The sequence below is a fragment of the Leptonychotes weddellii genome, chromosome X (assembly GCF_054177405.1).
Source record: "Leptonychotes weddellii isolate Sample4059 chromosome X, ASM5417740v2, whole genome shotgun sequence".
NCBI lineage: Eukaryota > Metazoa > Chordata > Mammalia > Carnivora > Phocidae > Leptonychotes > Leptonychotes weddellii.
The window spans coordinates 69,933,988-69,953,335 of record NC_138385.1 but is presented as its reverse complement, the minus strand read 5'-3'; the positions used below and the strand labels follow the sequence as shown (position 1 = coordinate 69,953,335).

The 19,348-nt window shown below is 38.6% G+C and overlaps 2 protein-coding genes across 2 annotated transcripts in view; one reads left to right on the top strand and one right to left on the bottom strand.

Moving 5' to 3' along the window:
- ZNF81 (zinc finger protein 81) overlaps positions 1 to 17,734 on the top strand; it is a 106,463-nt gene extending 88,729 nt beyond the window's left edge. The window contains exon 6 of the mRNA XM_031026861.2: positions 7,307 to 17,734. Coding sequence (XP_030882721.2) covers positions 7,307 to 9,015 — 1,709 coding nt within the window. The 3' untranslated portion in view covers positions 9,016 to 17,734. The remainder of the gene's footprint in view (positions 1 to 7,306) is intronic.
- Positions 1 to 19,348, bottom strand: part of ZNF630 (zinc finger protein 630) — a 265,177-nt gene that overhangs the window by 109,185 nt on the left and 136,644 nt on the right. The gene's annotated exons all lie outside the window — the stretch shown is intronic.

Below are 19,348 nucleotides of genomic sequence, written 5' to 3'. Positions count from 1 at the left end.
CCTGGGTGGCTCAGTTGGTTGAGCATCTGCCTTCAGCTCATGTCGTGATCCTGGCATCCTAGGATCAAGCCCCTCATCGGGCTCCCTGCTCAGCGAGGAGCCTGCTTCTCCCTCTCCCTCTGCCGCTCCCCCTGCTTGTGCTCTCTCATTCTCACTCTCTCTCAAATAAATAAATAAATAAATAAAATCTTAAAAAAAAGAAAATATTAATTTATAATTTAAAATCTTTCTGCAGGGGCACCTGGGTGGTTCAGTCAGTTAAGTGTCCGACTCTCGGTTTCCATTCGGGTCCTGATCATAGGGTCAAGGGATCAAGCCCCACGTCAGGCTCCACACTCAGTGCAGTCTGTTTGAGATTCTCTTTCTCTCTCCCTCTGCCTCTGCCCCTCCCCCTGCACGCGCACTCGCACTCTGTCTCTCTCTCTCTCATAATTAAATAAAATCTTTAAAATAAAATAAAATTTTTCTACAAACAAGCTCCCAGCCCACATGGCTTCATTGGTGAATTCTTCCTGTTATTTAAGAAATAAGGGCCACCTGGATGGCTCAGTCATTAAGAGTCTGCCTGGGCTCAGGTCATGATCCCAGGGTCCTGGGATCGAGCTCCACATTGGGCTCCCTGCTCCATGGGAAGCCTGCTTCTCCCTCTCCCATTCCCTCTGTTGTGTTCCCTCTCTCGCCGTGTCTCTCTGTGTCAAATAAATAAATAAAATCTTTTAAAAAAATAAAGAAGAAATAATACCAATATTATTCAAGTTCTTTTGGAGACAAAAAAGAGAGAGAGAACACTTCCCATCTCATTTGATAGTAAGTGGAACTGTATTAGAATGAAGAATTACACTTCTTCAAAAGATATTAAGAAAGTGAATAGGAAGCCACTAACTGGGAGAAGATCATTGCAATACATAGATTTGATAAATGACTTCTATTCAGAATATATAAAGAACTCTTAGAAATCAAAAAGAGAAAGTCAGACAACCGAGTAGTAAAAGAAATGGGTAAGAGACATGAACAGGTCTTTATTTTATTTTATTTTTTAATTTTTTTTAAAGATTTTATTTATTTATTTGACAGAGAGAGATAGCGAAAGAGGGAACACAAGCAGGGGGAGTGGGAGAAGGAGAAGCAGGCTTCCCGCTGAGCAGGGAGGCCGATGCAGGGCTCGATCCCAGAACCCTGGGACCATGACCCGAGCTGAAGGCAGATGCCCAGTGACTGAGCCACCCAGGCGCCCCTGAACAGGTACTTTTAAAAAGAGGTATCCAAATAAATGGTCATTATGTATATGAAAAGGTGCTGTATATCACTACTTACCCAGGAAATGAAAATTAAACCACGGGCGCCTGGGTGGCTCAGTTGGTTAAGTGACTGCCTTCGGCTCAGGTCATGATCCTGGAGTCCCGGGATCGAGTCCCACGTCGGGCTCCCTGCTCATCAGGGAGTCTGCCTCTCTCTCTGACCCTCCCCCCTCTCATGCTCTCTCTCTCTATCTCATTCTCTCTCTCAAATAAATAAATAAAATCTTTAAAAAAAAAAAAAAGAAAATTAAACCACAATGGGACAACACTGCACAGATACATACACACAAAAGAATGGATACAATTAGAAAGACTTACAATATCAAGTGTTAATGAGTATTTGGAGCAACTGGAATTTACATACATTGATGGTAGGAATGTAAATACTTTCAACCACTTTGGGAAACAGGCAGTACCTATTGATGCTAAATGTACAGCTATCCTGTATCCCAGAAATGCCACTCCTAGGCATTTACTTAAGAGAAATGAATATATATGTCCACTAAAAGAAATGTACAGAATGTTCATATCAGCATTAGCATAATTGCCAAAAACATGAAACACCCCAAGTGTCCATCAACAGGAGAATGGATGAATGTTGTGCTATTTTCTTACAATATGATAATACACAGCAATGAAAAAGAAAGAGCTACTGACACACACAAGAACTTGGATGAATCTCAAAAAAATTATTGAACAGAAAAGCCACATATGCAGATGAATACATGCTATATATATAGCTCAACTTATATAAAGTTCAAGGACAAGAAAAACTAATCTATGGTGATAAATGATTAGTGGTCTATGATCAGAGTGGTGGTTATCTCTGAGAGTCAGTGATTGGGAAGAGCTGCAAGGGAACTTTCTGGGACAATTAAAATGTTTTATATTTTCACCTAGGTGGTGGTTACATGGGTATATACATATAAAAAAATCATTGAGCTCTACAGTTAAGATCTGCATTTTACTATGTAGAAATTATACCTCCATTTTTTAAAAACAAAGAATTTCTTTTTTTTTTTTAAAGATTTTATTTATTTATTCATGAGAGACAGAGAGAGAGAGGCAGAGGGAGAAGCAGACTCCCAAGGAGCAGGGAGCCCGATGCGGGACTCGATCCCAGGACGCTGGGATCATGACCTGAGCCGAAGGCAGACGCTTAACCATCTGAGCCACCCAGGCGCCCAAAAACAAAGAATTTCTTAAACACATCATCTTATGAGCCTATGAGATTGTTCCTTGGGAATATTTATATAGAAATGGTATTACTTGATCATTGGGATATACATGCAGTACACAAGTGCCCATTTCATTATATCTATGTCAACACTTGGAATTATCCATATTTCTTATTTTGTGGCCCATCTAATGAATATAAAGTGGTATTGTTTCTTGCTTTCTTTTTTTTTTAAAGATTTTATTTATTTGTTTGAGAGAGTGTGAGAGAGAGAGCACGAGAGAGAGAGCATAAGAAAGAGAGCACGAGTGGGGGAGCAGCGGGAGAAGCAGACTCCCCATTGAGCAGGGAGCCCAATGTGGGGCTCGATCCCAGGACCCTGAGATCATGACCTGAGCTGAAGGCAGACCCTTAACTGACTGAGCCACCTGGGTGCTCCATTTCTTGCTCTTTCTAATATCAGTTATCCATTTGGGTTTCCCCTTCTGTGAATTGCTTGTTCCTATTATTTTATCTTTTCTAACTATATAGTTTTTTTTTCTCCTTGATTTGCACCTAATTTGCTCATTTCCTTTTCCATAGAGGCTTTACCCCCACTGAGATGCCCCTGGTTATGGGTGTTATTTACTATCTTCTGGATATTTGTTTCTATAGTAATTAACTCAAAAGAGTCTTCCGTTCTGAACGCTTAAGCTTTTTATTTGTATTCTGATGACTTCCATATTGACACCACTAGTTGCTATATTGTAACTGGATTCTAGTACCACATTTACCTGCATATTAGACAATTACCATAGAATATTCTACTTTATTCATCCTTACTTAGTATGTGAAGAATTGGCATCATCATTGCCCAAATCAGGAATCCGCATGTTACAAATTTTGTCAGATTCTCCTGTTTCTTGTTTCTTCCCTCTTAGTTATCTTCTCTTACTAATTACTCTGCAATTCCCTTTTTTTTTTTTTGAAGAATACTATTCAGATATGCTCTCATCTTAATTCCTAGTAGCATCACCCAAAAGCAGATCTGTATTTTCTTATGCTTGGATTATTCTATAGTTCCTAATGAGATTTGCAGATTCTGTTCTTCTGTCTAGTTCATCCTAAATGCTCCTGATAGATTTCATTACCTAAAACATTGCATTTACCTTTGTCATTGGCTTTATGAAGTAAACTTATAATTATTCCATATTATATAACACATGACCAGTGTGGCCCATGTATTTCCAGTTCAAGTTGTATCCGTACAGTTCCTTAATTCATGTGTTCCTCACATTTTCACCTTGTCTTTAATGCCTACCATAGATGAAGTTCGTCTCTGCATCTAGGATCTGTATTATCTTGTGTTCTGCCTATCCAGGTAATAGATACTTCCATTTTGTTTCATTTCAGGTTATCATCTATTCCATGAAATGGCAAATTTATTGCCCTTCTCCATTTCTGTTCCCCTGCCTCTCAGATGCTTCTGCCCCTAGTAATTTTTGAAAGTCCCTGAAAGTAAGGGCCTCTATCTTATTTTCAGTGTTTGAACACTAAGCATGAAGGAAATACTTAACAATATTAACTCATTGAATTTGTGGGGGATAAGAATATAAGAGGATTTGGGGGCGCCTGGGTGGCTCAGTCGTTGAGCGTCTGCCTTTGGCTTGGGTCATGATCCCGGGGTCCTGGGATCGAGCCCCGCATCAGGCTCTCCGCTTAGCAGGAAGCCTGCTTCTCCCTCTGCCTCTCCCTCTGCTTGTGATCCCTCTCTCGCTGTGTCTCTCTGTCAAATAAATAGATAAAATTTTTTAAAAAAAAAAGAATATAAGAGGATTTTGCTATATTTCAGAGGGATTTTTAAAAACTCTACTGAGAAATTTCAGCAGAACATAGATTATAATTGGAAAGTAAAGACAGTGGCATCAAATAATAAAAGTTTACTGCTTGTGCATTGTATTTCTATTATGATATAAATCTATTAAAATGATTAGCAAAATGAATAGCACAGAAGGTGTCTGCTTTTGAAATTTAGGGGAAAAAGTCTCAGTAGCAATATGATCAGATTAATTTTCAAAGTAAAAGGCTCAAACTGCTTAATGAAGCATAAATATGTTTTTAAATGGCACAAAAGAAAATGCTAAGAAGGCTAAATGGAGGAAGAGGGCATGAACGTGTCTTTTGATTTGAGAATAAATGGGACTTTTGGAGGCATTTTTGTGAGTGGCAAATAGCATGCAAGCTTGCACACACAGCTGTTATCTAGACTGTTGACTCTCCATTTATGTACTGTTCCTTGAATCTGTGGGCTCAGGAAAGGTGTAGAGAAGCCTATTATTGCAAGAGCAGAGTTTTTACAATGAAAATTGGTATTGGTGATCTAAACATTGTCCAATACAGCAGGGGTTTAGAAGTTAACTTAATTATTTATAAGTTATACTTTCTATAGGTATATTTATAAGTTAAAGTGAAAAGCAGAACCACTTCTGAAACCATGCCTAAGAATCCAGTGCTTAATATCTACAGAATAAATTAAAGCCAAGTACGCGAGAATAAAAATGCAACTTAAGAGTAAGAGGCTGAGATTTTGGATGGGATATATATCCAGAATAAAGTATCAAAGCGACCAACAGGGGAAAACTGGGTTTGATGACTCACAGCATTCTCACTATCTAAAATCTCTTGCTGGGGCACCTGGGTGGCTCAGTCGGTGAAGCGTCTGCCTTCGGCTCAGGTCATGATCCCAGGGTCCTGGGATTGAGTCCCGAATAGGGCTCCTTGCTCAGCGGGGAGCATGCTTCTCCCTCTCCTTCTGCCTGCCACTCCCCCTGCTTGTGTGCACTCTCTCTCTCTCAAATAAATAAATAAAATCTGTTTTAAAAATAAAATAAAATCTCTTGCTGATGAAATTATGTATATTTTTTCCATTTTAAAATTATCGAGAATCTATGTCTCATGCATTATACTGGTAATGGAAACATCTGTGATTCCCACTCTGGGTGAAAATAGTGTATTAATTATGTTAGAGCTTATTTGCAGTAACAGATTATAAGATATAGTGACTTAAATGCTAAAGAATTTTACTTCTCTCTTATATAAAGTTTCTAATATCACAGGTCTTTGGAAAACCTCATTGCTCACGTTTATTCCAGAATCCAGGTTCCTTCCATTACATAACCCCATCATCTCTTGGGTTTTTTTTTTTTTTCTGTGGCATCTGCATGTTTGTATCTGTGTTATTGCCAAGTCCAGATTTTAGTAAGCAAGAAGGTAGAAGAGGGTATCGAGAAAACATGCCTACTGTCTCAATGCTCTGGCTTGAAAGTGGCACCCATCATTTTCTCTCACATTCTGTTGATGAGAACATTGTCACATGGCCATACCAATTTTCAGAGGAGGCTGAGAAATGTTATATGACTGGGCAGCCATATGCCTGAGCACTACTCTGTTAATGCAAAAGAATGATGAAACAGATTCTAGTGGACAGCTTTCAACCTACCACAGATAGCTTGTCTTCTCTCTGATTTTATGCTTCTTGTTAGATGTATATATTTTTAGGGCCAAGAAAACAATTATACCTAGATGGAGAGTTGGAGTATAGATATCTGTTTATTGTTTGTATAGGACAGGATGGCTATGACTACAGTATTTTTCCTATAGGCATGAATAAATTAGTTTTTTCTTGGTTTTATTGAGATATAATTGACATACATCTCTGTATAAGTTTAGGTGTACTGCATAATGACTTAACTTAAATACATTGTGAAATGACTACCACAATAAGCCTAGTTAAAATCCATCTCATAAAGATACCGAAAAAACAAAAAGTATTTTTTCCTTGTAATGAGACCTTTTAGAATCTACTATGTTAGCAAATTAAATTGGTTTTTTGATCATATTGATTTGGTATTGTTGCTAACAAGCAAAATGGAGCGAGGGTAGTGAGGATTTAGAATCAATGGAGGACTGGGTGTTATACGAAAACAATGAATCGTGGATCACTACATCAAAAACTAATGATGGATTGTATGGTGACTAACATAACATAATAAAATTTAAATAAAAGCTAATGTGAGGGGCGCCTGGGTGGCTCAGTCGTTAAGCGTATGCCTTCGGCTCAGGTCATGGTCCCAAGGTCCTGGGATCGAGCCCCGCATCGGGCTCCCTGCTCCGTGGGAAGCCTGCTTCTCCCTCTCCCACTCCCCCTGCTTGTGTTCCTGCTCTCGCTATGTGTCTCTCTCTCTCAAATAAATAAATAAAATCTTTAAAAAAAAAAAAAAGCTAATGTGAACTTAGACTCTGAATCACCCCCTTCAAACCTAGTCTCTCCACAGATATTTTCCCTTAAAACCTTTGTCTTTTTCATCTTCAATCCCCCCTACTTTATATCTTTATATCCACCCTACTTTATATCCTACCAAAATAGAACTAGATTGCTTATGTTGAACTCCAGTCTTCAACACTTAATAACTATGTTTTAGGGCAAATTATATAAATAACCATTCTGAGCTTCACTTTCCTTATCTATAATAGGTAGATAGTAATAGATAATACCTCAAAGGTATTGAAAGGATTGAGTAGGGGTGCGTGTGTGTGTGTGTGAGAATACATATATATACATACACATATGTATGTATACATATATGTATATATATTTCTTAGAGCAATGCCTGGAACATCATAGATATTATGCAGCATAAATGCTGTATGTGTATCTCTTGTCATCATTGTGGCCATCATCATCATATTTACTGGTTTCCCCCTGTGTTCAATTTGGATTAGCTTATATGTAACTTTTAATCCTCTGTTATCTATTCTTTGTGTCAATTTTACTTTTTCTTTCTCTTTTTAGATGGGAGGTTTGGGATTAAGACCTCACAAAAAAGAATTTCTGGAAAAGCTTCATTTCATAGTGAAATGGAGGGTGAAGATACAAGAGATGATTCATTGTATTCCATTTTAGAAGAACTGTGGCAAGATTCTGAACAGATAAAAAGATATCAGGAAAAACAGAGCAAACCTCTGAGTCATGCTGCTTTCATCAATAAGAAAGTACTGAATACAGAGTGGGATTTTGAATATAAAGACAGTGGAAAATTTGTTCATCCAAGCCCAAATCATACTCCTTCACAGAAAAGACCCCATAAATGTGACTCATTTGGGAAGAGTTTTAGGCATAATTTGGACATACATATTCCTGGTAAAAACAATGCAACAAAGAACTTTGATAAAAATACTGGACATGGTCAAGTTTTCACACAGAGCTCTTCTTATACTAACCATGAAAGTACTCATACAGGAGTGCAATTCTGTGAAAGTAATCAGTGTGGAAAAGTCCTCGGTCTCAAACAAGCATTCAGTCACAATCTGAAACTTCCTGTTGGGAAGAAAGCAGATATGTGTTCTGAATTTGGGAAGATACTCACCCAGAAGTCACACCTCTTTGCATCTCAGAGAATCCACGCTATGGAAAAACCTCATGAACTTAGCAAATGTGTAGATGTGTTTACACAGAAGCCACTACTCAGTATATATCTGAGAGTTCATAGAGATGAAAAACTGTACATATGTACTGAATGTGGGAAGGCATTCATCCAGAATTCAGAATTAATTGTGCATAAGAAAACTCATACTAGAGAAAAACCCTATAAATGCAATGAATGTGGAAAATCATTTTTCCAGGTGTCCTCTCTACTTAGGCATCAGACAACTCACACTGGAGAAAAACTCTATGAATGCAGTGAATGTGGGAAAGGCTTCTCCCTGAACTCAGCCCTCAATGTACATCAGAAAATTCATACTGGAGAGAGACACCACAAATGCGGTGAGTGTGGGAAAGCCTTTACCCAAAAATCAACACTCAGGATGCATCAGAGAATTCATACAGGGGAGAGATCTTACATATGTACTGAATGTGGGCAGGCCTTCATCCAGAAGGCACACTTGATTGCCCATCAAAGAATCCATACTGGAGAGAAGCCTTATGAATGCAGTGACTGTGGGAAATCTTTCCCTTCTAAGTCACAACTCCAGATGCATAAGCGAATTCACACAGGAGAGAAACCCTATATATGCACTGAATGTGGGAAGGCCTTTACCAACAGGTCAAATCTCAATACTCACCAGAAATCTCATACTGGAGAGAAGTCTTATATATGTGCTGAATGTGGAAAGGCCTTCACTGACAGGTCAAATTTCAATAAACACCAGACAATTCATACCGGAGAGAAACCCTATGTTTGTGCTGATTGTGGGAGGGCCTTCATCCAGAAGTCAGAGTTAATTACACATCAGAGAATTCATACTACAGAGAAGCCTTATAAATGTCCTGAGTGTGAGAAATCCTTCTCCAAGAAACCACATCTCAAAGTACATCAGCGAATTCACACAGGAGAGAAACCATACATGTGTGCAGAATGTGGGAAGGCCTTCACTGACAGGTCAAATTTCAATAAACACCAGACAATTCATACTGGAGATAAACCCTATAAATGCAGTGACTGTGGAAAGGGCTTCACTCAGAAATCGGTCCTGAGTATGCATCGCAATATTCATACATGAAAGTAACCCTTTTTCTTACAAGTGAGAAAGCCTTATCACAGAAGTCAGGTCCAAGTGTGTGTCATAAAATCCATCCAAGACAGATCCTATATGAATACACTGCATGATAAAAAGCATCCATCAGCCTCTCTCCCTGAGATAAGAAAAATTATTCAAAAGAGACCCTCTAAGAATGCATTGAATAAAAGGGACTTTTCATATTTGCATGGCCTCACAAAATATAATAGAATTCATACTGGGAAAAATGCTATCAGTTTGATGCATTCAGAAAAGCCTCCCTATAGAAAGTATTATAAGGCAAATTGTTACCAAATTCTTTATAGATGGAGTGAGCAAAAGTATGTAAATGACAGTCATGTTTACTGTGTCATATTAAGCAAGGTAAAGTGGCAACAAAATGAAAGGAAGAACAACAAAATAATGTATTTGATGTGTAGACCTACTCTCAGTTCTGTAGGGTGTTTGTGACAGAACACATTACACAACAGGAGGAATCATTGAATTGAAATTCTTTTTGGAATTTAATATAATTGTGTCTGTCCAATATCTTTCCTATTGAATCCTCCTGTGAATCCACAGTTTTAAAGTCATTATGGTTTTATATATACACACATCTGCAGATATAATCTCACTTGAACACATAAATATAATCCTATAATTCATGCTGGTTTCCACGACATTGTTTATCTTCTTTCCTTGTGGTGCAATGCAAAATAGCCACAGACCTCTCCCATCCTTTGCTATGTTACTTTTTTTCTTTTTCTTTGATTAAGAGGTAGAGCTCTCTCTACTCCTTGACTCTGAGCTTGGCCATGTGATTTGCTTTGGCCAATGTACATTAGCAAAGAGATTCAAGAGGCTGGAGAAAAATCTGCCTTGAGCCTTATCTTCTCTTGCTGCTCTCTGGAATTCTGAGAACTTCATGTGAGGAAACTCAAGAGTCTTCTGCTGGGGGATGAGAAACCACACGGAACAGAGATGGGCCAGCACAGATGAGTCCTCTTAGAACAACTGCCAGGCAGGAGAGTGAGACCTTCCTCAACCTCCAGCCCCTGCCAAACTGGCCCACACCGAAAGAGCCATACCAGTTACCCCAGCCAACCTGAAGAATTATGAGATACATAAAATGATTATTGTTTTAAGCTACTAAGACCTAAAAGGGTATACTTGTCGGCGGGGGTGTGTGTGGGGGGGAGGGTGGATTATATAAAACATAAGACGTGGCATTAGCTCTGGGCCTGGGTGGCAGGTGGAGGCTGGAAACAATGAGGAAAACTGTTAAGAAAGGCTGGAAAAGATGGCAGCTCATGTTATTTATTAGGGAAAAGAATAGCAAAACAGCATGCTCTGTGAGAAGATAGAGAATATACCAAATGAACTTGTGGAGAATGTTGGAAATATCAGTTTGCTTCTTTTTAGCTGCATACGGTGAGGTACCAAAAGAGAGATGAACTAAGGAAATAACTGTTCCATTTACAAGCAGAATTCAGAAGAAATACCAAAAAAGCCAGGACTTGCTGGGTTGGAAAATAACTATTTCTCACACATCTCCAAGTCTCTCCAGCCATCAAAATATTCTCACGGTGAAAAATGGTCTCAGGGTAGAGATCAAATCATGGATGCGGCTATAACACCCTTTGTTAAAATGTGTGAAATATTTAAGTTGGTGTGTGGGAGACTCTCTCAGCTAAACCAAAAGGCTTCTAAAAACTTCATGACATTGTCCAGTAGCCTGAGACATTGCTAAAGTAGAGAGGGGCCTGTTGTAAAAAGAATTGTCAGTGTGGCATTTGGGGCATGGACTAAATACAAACGAGATTCACAGAACACCTATAAAGTCTCTAATAGAGTTTTACTACCTCCGGGTTGGACTTAAAGGAATTGAAACAGTCCAAAATGAAAAGCAGCCTTGGACTACCTTCTCTAACTTCTATGAACATGAAGCAAACAGAGAAAGTCACTCAGCTGCCATTTCTTATGGGAAAAGAAGGATGTCTCAGAGAGAAGACCCAAGAACAATATATTAAAATGGACTGGGAAGCTATTCCCAGGTAGAACTGTGACCCAGTCAAGAAACATCTGCCCCTGGAGCAGGGAGACCTGACAACATTTGTTCTGTGCGACTTCAGAGTTGTTATGGAACAGTGACTAAGATGTGCCTCTTGTTCCTCCCTTCTTTTAAATGAGAGTATCTACTGCAGTTCACAGTCCCTGTCTCACCAGTGTGTGTGTGTGTGTGTGTGTGTGTGTATGGGGGGGTGATGGTCATATAACTTGTCATTTAGCTCACAGGTCGCTGGATCAAGAACCTAAGAAATTGCACCCAAGGAGCTTCAGCCACATCTGAACCTGATACAGAAGACCTGAGGTCCTGGATTTGAGCCTGATGCCCTAATTTGGGATGAGACATTTGGAGGTCTTGGAATGAGGGTGAACATATTTTGCATGGTGTGGTAACATAAATAATTAATGACCAGAAGATAGATTGTGTTAGATAGAAAAATGTTACAAATTTCTACCCTCTCTATATGTGTGTCCCTTTTCAATATTTTGCTTTGTGTTTCAGGTGGGGTAATTTCTTTTAACCTATCTTCAGGTTCACGAATTTTAACCCCTACCCTGTTCAATCTGTTTAACCGCTACTTCTGTTAGGGCTACTGATGAACCCATTAAAGGCATTCTTCATCTCAGTTATGTTTTCTTTATTTCTAGTATTTCCATTTGACTCTTACAGTTTTCATTTTTCTGCTGAAATTCCCCATCTGTTCATACCTGTTGTTCACATTTCCCACCATCCTTTCTAACACATTAATCATTGTTAATTTCAGTTCCCTACTTGATAATACTAACAACTGGGTCAGCTGAGTCTGGATTTTTTTATTGCTCTGTCTCTTAATGGTGGACTGTTTATTCTTGCTGTTTTGCATCTAATAATTTTTGGCTGAATGTCAGACGTTGTATGGAGGAGAGTAGAAACTGAGGTAAATAATATTTATTCCTGGAAATAGTTATGACTGCTCTTCTGATAAATCATTAAGGGGGGAGGGGGTGAGTCCATCTAGTCAGAATTTGGGCTGGGTTTAGGTTTTGTTGTTGCTGTGGTACTTTCATTGTACCATAGACTTCAGATTTCTCAAATATTACCTTGGGCTTAGGGTAGGCACTGGTTTTCCAGATAATTTTTCTCAATATTCTTGCCTTTAGGCCTTTCCTGTGTTCCTGCATCTCAGGGAGGATCTCTCTCCATGCCCGTGTCTCTCCCTTAGTAGTAGACTGCTGTTATTACTTGGGTCTCGGTGACCTAATGAGTAGGGGTCAGGAGTTGTCCTGGGCCAACCCCAGTTTTAGGCAGGGACTTGTATCCCTAGGTCTTGAGGGTGGAGTTTTTTTTTTCAGTGATCCTGCCCCTCCCCATTGGTAAATGGCCTTTAGTGGTCTCAGCTCAGAATGATTACCCGCCCTTCCCCCATGAATGGAAGTTTTTTTTTTTTTCCTTTTCCTTTTTCTCTAGCCACAGCAGATCTGCACCTGTATCCTGGGGGTGACTGGGTTTGCATCACTTCCCCTAGTGGTTTAAGGCTTTTGTTCTGTAAGGAAGTAGGGTCCCATTGGGGCTTTGTGCCATTTCTCTATCAGCAGCTGTCCCTTTGCAGGCCTCCACCACTGAGAGAGGCTTTCTCCAGTCTCCTTCCCTACCCCCATTATTTCTGGTGAGCATCCAGTGGAGGTCTGTAGCAAAGAGCCTGCAAGTGAAGGCCAACTATCCTTAGGTCTCCAGTTCTCGGGGGTTCTATATTCTCATACTATCCCACACTCAGCCTTTAAAGCTTCATTAAAACTTCTTGCTGAAATCTTATTGCTGCTATGGTGGACCCATCTTCCTTCTTGCTTTGCCACAGGTGACCCAGTGACAACTTCCTATCTCCTTTGAGACACTTGTCTTATACATCAAGCTAATTGGTTGCTCTATGGTCTTAGTTCTTTGATGAGTTCAAGAAAAGTTATGATTTTGTAGATTGCCCATATTTTTTTCTTAGTATAAGAATGGGAGCTATGCTCTTTCCAGATGTCTACATCCCAGGCAGAAGACAGAAGTCTGGATGGTCTCCTTTGGCCATTAACATCAGAATATATGCCCCCGTTTCAATGTGACTCTTCCACTTCACCCATCAGGAGATGGAGTCCATTTCTCCAACCCTTAAAACTGGGCGTGGCCATTTCTTTGGCCAATGGGACATTAGCAAATATGACACAAGCAGATGTTTGAGAAGTGCTTACACATTGAGGTTTGCCCACTTTTGCTCCTCTTTGGAATCCTAAGGACAAGTGTGAAAAGGCCCGGGTTGTGCTATTAGATGATGAGAGACTTCATGGAGCAGTGATGGAATAGAGATGAACCATCCCAGTTGAGGTTCCCTACACCAGCCAGATTTTCATCTGCCAGACATGCAAATGAAGCTATACTAGCCATCCAACCCTGGTCAAGCCCAGTGTGGTCAGTAGCATCTGAGATGACCCTGCATGATCCCCATTTCCTGGTATCCACACCTTTGTATAATCCCCTCCTCGAGCTTAGGCTGGATTTAGTGACTTGGCTCTAGTAAATAGAATGAAGCTGAGGTAATGGGATGTCACTTCCAGGGTTAGGTTACAGAGAAACTGTGGCTTCTGTTTCGGGTACTCTCTCAGATGGCTCACCCTAGGGGAAGCCAGCTGCCATCTCATGAGGCAGGTCTATGGAGAGACCCATGTGAGTGAGTTTGGGAGCATATGCTCCCAGGCTAGCCTTCAGATGAGACCATAGCCCTAAATGACAACTTGGCTGCAACCTTATGAAGACCTTCAGCCAGAGACACCCTTCTGAGCCTCACCTGAATTCCTGACTCACAGAAACTGTGAGATAATAAACACTTGTTGTTTTAAGCTGCTAAATTTTAGGGTAACGCGTTACATAGTAACAGATTAGTAATACACTGGCACAGAGTAGAAAAGCTCTGCCATCCATCCCACCCATCCCAGACAACTCATAGAATCATGGATTAAGTATTGATTGTTTTAAGCACTAAGTTTTGGGTGGCTTGTTACCCAGGAAAAAAGCTAACTAATATATTTATTATTTATTGAATTTCCTCCTCCACTATTCATCTCCAACAGATAACCAATACTAAACTACTATGAACACTTTCATGTTTTAATCTGTGCTTTTAATTATATATAGAAATACATATGTTCCCATGCTTATAATCAGATAGAAGCTACATAAGGATTGTTTTCTTCCATGAATTTCAAATATGGGATCATGTCATACAACTATCCTGCATCTTGCTTTATTACTCAACAACTATTTTGAATGGTTGCATGATAGTTCATAGGGATGGATATGCAATAATTTATTCAACCTTTTTCCTATTAAGATTTATACACACACCCCTTTTTTTTTTTAACTTTTTTTTGTCACTGGGAGCAATGCTGTTAAAAATATTAAGAGGTAGTTTGCATAGTGGTTAGGTAGATGGGCTCAGGAACCAGTCTTGCTAAGGTTTTAGTCCTGGCTCTACTAGTTCCTGGCTATGTTACCTTAGGCAGGTTAGTTAACCTTTTTGTCCTAATTTCTTAAGCAGCAAAGGACATTCACACTAGTACGTATCTCCTAGATTTGATATGAAAAGTGTATTAGCTGCTCAGGGCAACTCTCACAAAGCACCACAACTTGAGTGGCTCAGAACAACAGAAATTGCTTGGTTTCACAGTTATGGAGGCCAGAAGTCTGAAATCAAGGAGTCAGCAGGGCCATATTCCCTCGGAAAGCTCTAGGAAAGGAACTGTTCCATGCCTCTCTCCTAGTTTCTGGTAGCCTCAGGCATTCCTTGGCATTAGATGCATTACTCTAATCACATGGCCATTTTCTCCCTGTGTATCTTCACATTGTGTTCCCTTTGCATGTCTGCCTCTGTGTCTAATTTTCCCCCTTCTTGTAAGGACACAAGTCATATTGAATTAAGCCCACTCTAATGGCCTCATTTTAACTTGAACACTTCTATAAAGACTCTATTTCCAAATAAGTTTACATTCTGAGATACTGGGGGTTAGAACTTGGACATATCTTTTTTGGGGGGGGACACAGTTACCCATAACAAGAAGTTAATGCATTTGTTTGTATAAAGCACTTAGAACTACGCATGAAAAGCAGGTCTCGATGAATATTAGATGTACCCCACTTCCTGTACCCTTTAATTCTCTGTGCTTGACCAGGATATGAGAGCTTGTTTGTGGTATCTTAGTCTCATCTAGTTACCTAAAGAAAATGTATTGGGTAACTGGAAAAGCAGGCCTAGGACCAAGGTTTGTGCTACCAACATTTGAGGACCCGGCCAAGAGGTATTCATCTACAGAGGATAATAGGAAGGAGCAGCCAGAGAGGTAAAAACATACCAGGTGAGCAAGAGGCTCACAGAAGACAGTGTTGGAAACACTGTGGAAGCAGTGTTTTACTGGGGGAATTGTCCAGACTGGAGGTCAATTCATATGAAGATGGAAAACTGGTTCTTGGAATTTGTGACAAGGAGGTCACTGTTAAATGTGATGAGTGTTATTTTAGAAGTGAATTTAACTAAAGAAAAAAAACTGAGCAAACCTGAAGGAATTTCTGAACTCAAGTAATGTTACTTCACCACAAAACTTTTTCTTTCGATAGGAAAATATTAGATCATTGGGCTGTATTACTCTATTGATATTGTCTGGGTTACACTAAGAAATGCGTTTTCAAGAATCCTATTTGACTCCAGGTTAGAGTTGGCCAGAAATAGAGACCATGAGATTTGAGAGGTCAAAGTGAAGGAACAACCATTACTCTACAAGTTTAAGATTAGACACAGTGAAGGACAGATGCAGAGGTACCCAGAAAGTTTTACTTTTTCCTCACTCTCTTCCATTCTATGTTCAGTCCTTTGTATCTCCCAGCGCTGCTGACCACCAGTGGGTCCCAGGCACCATAAGATGCTTGGCTGAGGCCCACAAAGGCAACAGCTTTTCATAGACTTCTCTATAAGCTCTCCCTTGACAGTCTCAATTCAGCAGCTGGATGTGCCTGGCTTCTCAGATTTTCCTGCAAGCTGGAACTTATTCACCACCCATGTCAGTGTTTTCAAAAGGGTGGTTTAGTGACTTCTCTAATCTTCCAACTCCCCTTTCCATACCTTTACTTTCCCAGCTACTCCCACAGTTGTGCATGGTCAAATTCATATAAAAAAATTCCTTATTCCATAATATTTATAGAATCCACTTACCTGATTGAACCCTGCTTGGTAAGTTACTTCCTTTTCCTGAGAATCCTGGTAAATGTTGCTCTTTTAAAATTGAGTGATGCCATTGAGAAGTCTTAGACTAATCCCCTCTCTTTTTTTTCTTGTACCTCTCTGCCATATAATTCTTTTTTATGCACGAAGTTAAGGATTTTAGAAGCATATGCCTTGGTCTTGATTTTTTAATTAATTTTATGTTACAATGAGCTGTTTCAATCATGATTCAAGCCTTTCATTTCAGTGAAGTTTTAGTTTATAAACTTTTTTTCTGATGTATTTTTTTCTGATCCGTTTCTTCTCTTCTTCAAGGACATCAATTATTGCATATATAATATGTCTTTGTCATCTTCTGCATTTCATACCATCTACATTCATTTCATATCATTATTCTTTTTAGCTGTGAGTGATTGTCCCTAGCCTCCTATTCAAAGATAGTTCTCCATGAATCTCTCATGTTTCTCATTGTCTGGACATTAACAGCCAATGTGCTCACATTTATTTATATTCCTGGGCAGTAAAGATAGAGAATGTTTTTCTCCCTGGAGAAATTCCCAGAAAAGATCTGCCTACATTCCAGTATGATAAAGATAATGTTTCTCTCTCTGAAGAGGAGGATGGGCAATAAAATGATAAAGCACATTTTAATTATGCAAATTTCTAATCATGTAGAAATATTGAAAGAACAGCACAGTGAACACACATGTATAACTTTCAACTAGATTCAACAATGTATATATAAATTTTTTCCTGAAAAATTGATGGTAAGTTATAGACATAGCGTTACACTCATAAATACTTGAACATCTGTTTCCTAAAAATAAGGACATTCTCCCACAAAACTGGATTATCAATATCAACCTAATTTTATGATATCTCATAGCCAGTCTATTTTTAGATTTCTCCCATTGTCCTCAAAATATATTTTACAGCTTTATTGAGGTATAATTAGCACACGGCAAATAGAATTTGATGAGTTTTGACATATATATGCACGTTTAAAACCATCATTACAATAGAAATAATGAACATACTCATCACCCCCAGAATTTTCCTTATACCCCTTGTCATCCAACTGTCCCTCCCTACACCGTTCCCCCCATCCACAGGCAACCACTGATCTGTTTCCAGTCCTTATAGATTAATTGCATTTTCTACAATTTTGTATAAATGGAATCATACAATAGGCACTCTTGTTTGGCTTCTTTCATTTAGCATAATTATTTTGTGATTTATTTGTGTTGCTATAGGCATCTGTATTCATTCCTTTTTATTACTAAGTGGAATTTCATTGTGTGTGTGTGTGTGTGTGTATATATATAAATATATATATATATATAAAATTTGTTTATCCATTCATGTGTTGATTAAAATGTATTGTTTCTATTACAAATAAAACTGATGTGAACATTTATATATAAGTCTTTGTGTGGACATAGCTTTAATTTATCTTGTATAAATATTTAGGAATGAATGGTTTGGTCATGTGAGTGTATATTTAACTTTTTAAGAAACTGCTAAACTGTTTTCCAAAGTGGTGTACCAATTTTATATTCCCACCAGCAGTATATAAGTGTTCCATTTGCTTCATATCTTTGCCCTCATTGAGTATGATTATTCCTATTAATTTTAGCCATTTTAGTGGGAGTGAAGTAGTATCTCACTGTGGTTTTAATGTACACTCTCCTAATAACTAATGCTGTTGAGAATCTTGTGCTTTTTTGCCATCTATATATCATCTTGGTTGATGTTCCCCTTAAAATACTTTGCCCATTTTTAAATCGGGCTGTTTGTCTTGTTATTGAGTTGTAAGAGTCCTTTATATATCCTAGATATAAATCCTTTGTTAGATATATATTTTGCAAACATTTTCTCCCAGGTTTGCCTTTTCATTTGAATAACAGAAGAGCAAAAGTTTTTAATTTTAATAATTCCAGTTCATTTATACTTTCTTTTATAGCTCATGCATTTTGAGTATGGTTAAGAAATTTTTGTAAAACTCAAGGTCACTAAGATTTTATCTTATGCTTTCATCTAGACATTTTATAATATTGACTCTTTTGATTCTATGATCCATTTTGATTTAACTTTCTATATGGTCTTAGGAAAAGATTTAAATTCATTTTGTTTTGCATATGGCTGTTCAGTTGTTCTAGAACCATTTGTTGAAAAAGATTGCCTTGTCATCTCTGTAAAAAATCAGTTGGTGGTATTTCTTGAAGTACTTCAGTTCTGTTTTTCTGTCTTAGTGCCAGTACCACTCCTGGTATTGTGGTAGCTTCTGTATTACTATAGCATTACTGCTTACTATAGCTTCATAATAAGTCGAAGTCAGATAGTGTAAGTCCTCCAACTTTATTCTTCTTGTCCACAGTTGTTTTTGCTATTGTAGGTCTTTTGAAATCCATATAAATTTTAGAATCAGTTTGTTGGTTACTATTAAAAAAAGCCTGCTTGGGTTTTGATTGGGATTGAATTGAATCTATAGATCTATTTGGAAATAATTGACATTTTAACAACATTGAGCTTTCAGATCCATGAACAGGGTATATCCTTCCATTTATTTCATTATAAAATGACTCTATTCTGGTAAAAAAAAATTTATATTATAATAGCCACTCCATTTTTTTCTTTTGATTAATTTTAGCAAGTATATATTTTCCCATTAAATGTATATAGTCTGTAGCCCTCCAGAGGCTGAGCTGATACCACATGGCCCAAAGCCCCTACCATAAATTATATTGTTAGTATAGACTGTCCAGCGTGGCTCAAGCCTTCAGGTAAACAGATTCTCTTATCAAACAAGACACTCTAAAGGCTGAAGTTACCTCCTAGGAGCCAGGGCAAAGGGCCAAACCTTTCTTTGGGCAAGGTTAATCCTTTACTAAGCTTTTTCTATTCCAGGATCCAATCCAGGATACCACGTTCCTTTTAGATGTCATGTTTCCTTAGTCTCCTCCAGTCTGTGACAGCTTCTTGGTCTTTCTTTGTCTTTCATGGGCTTGACACTTTTGAAGAGTAGTCATGTATCTTGT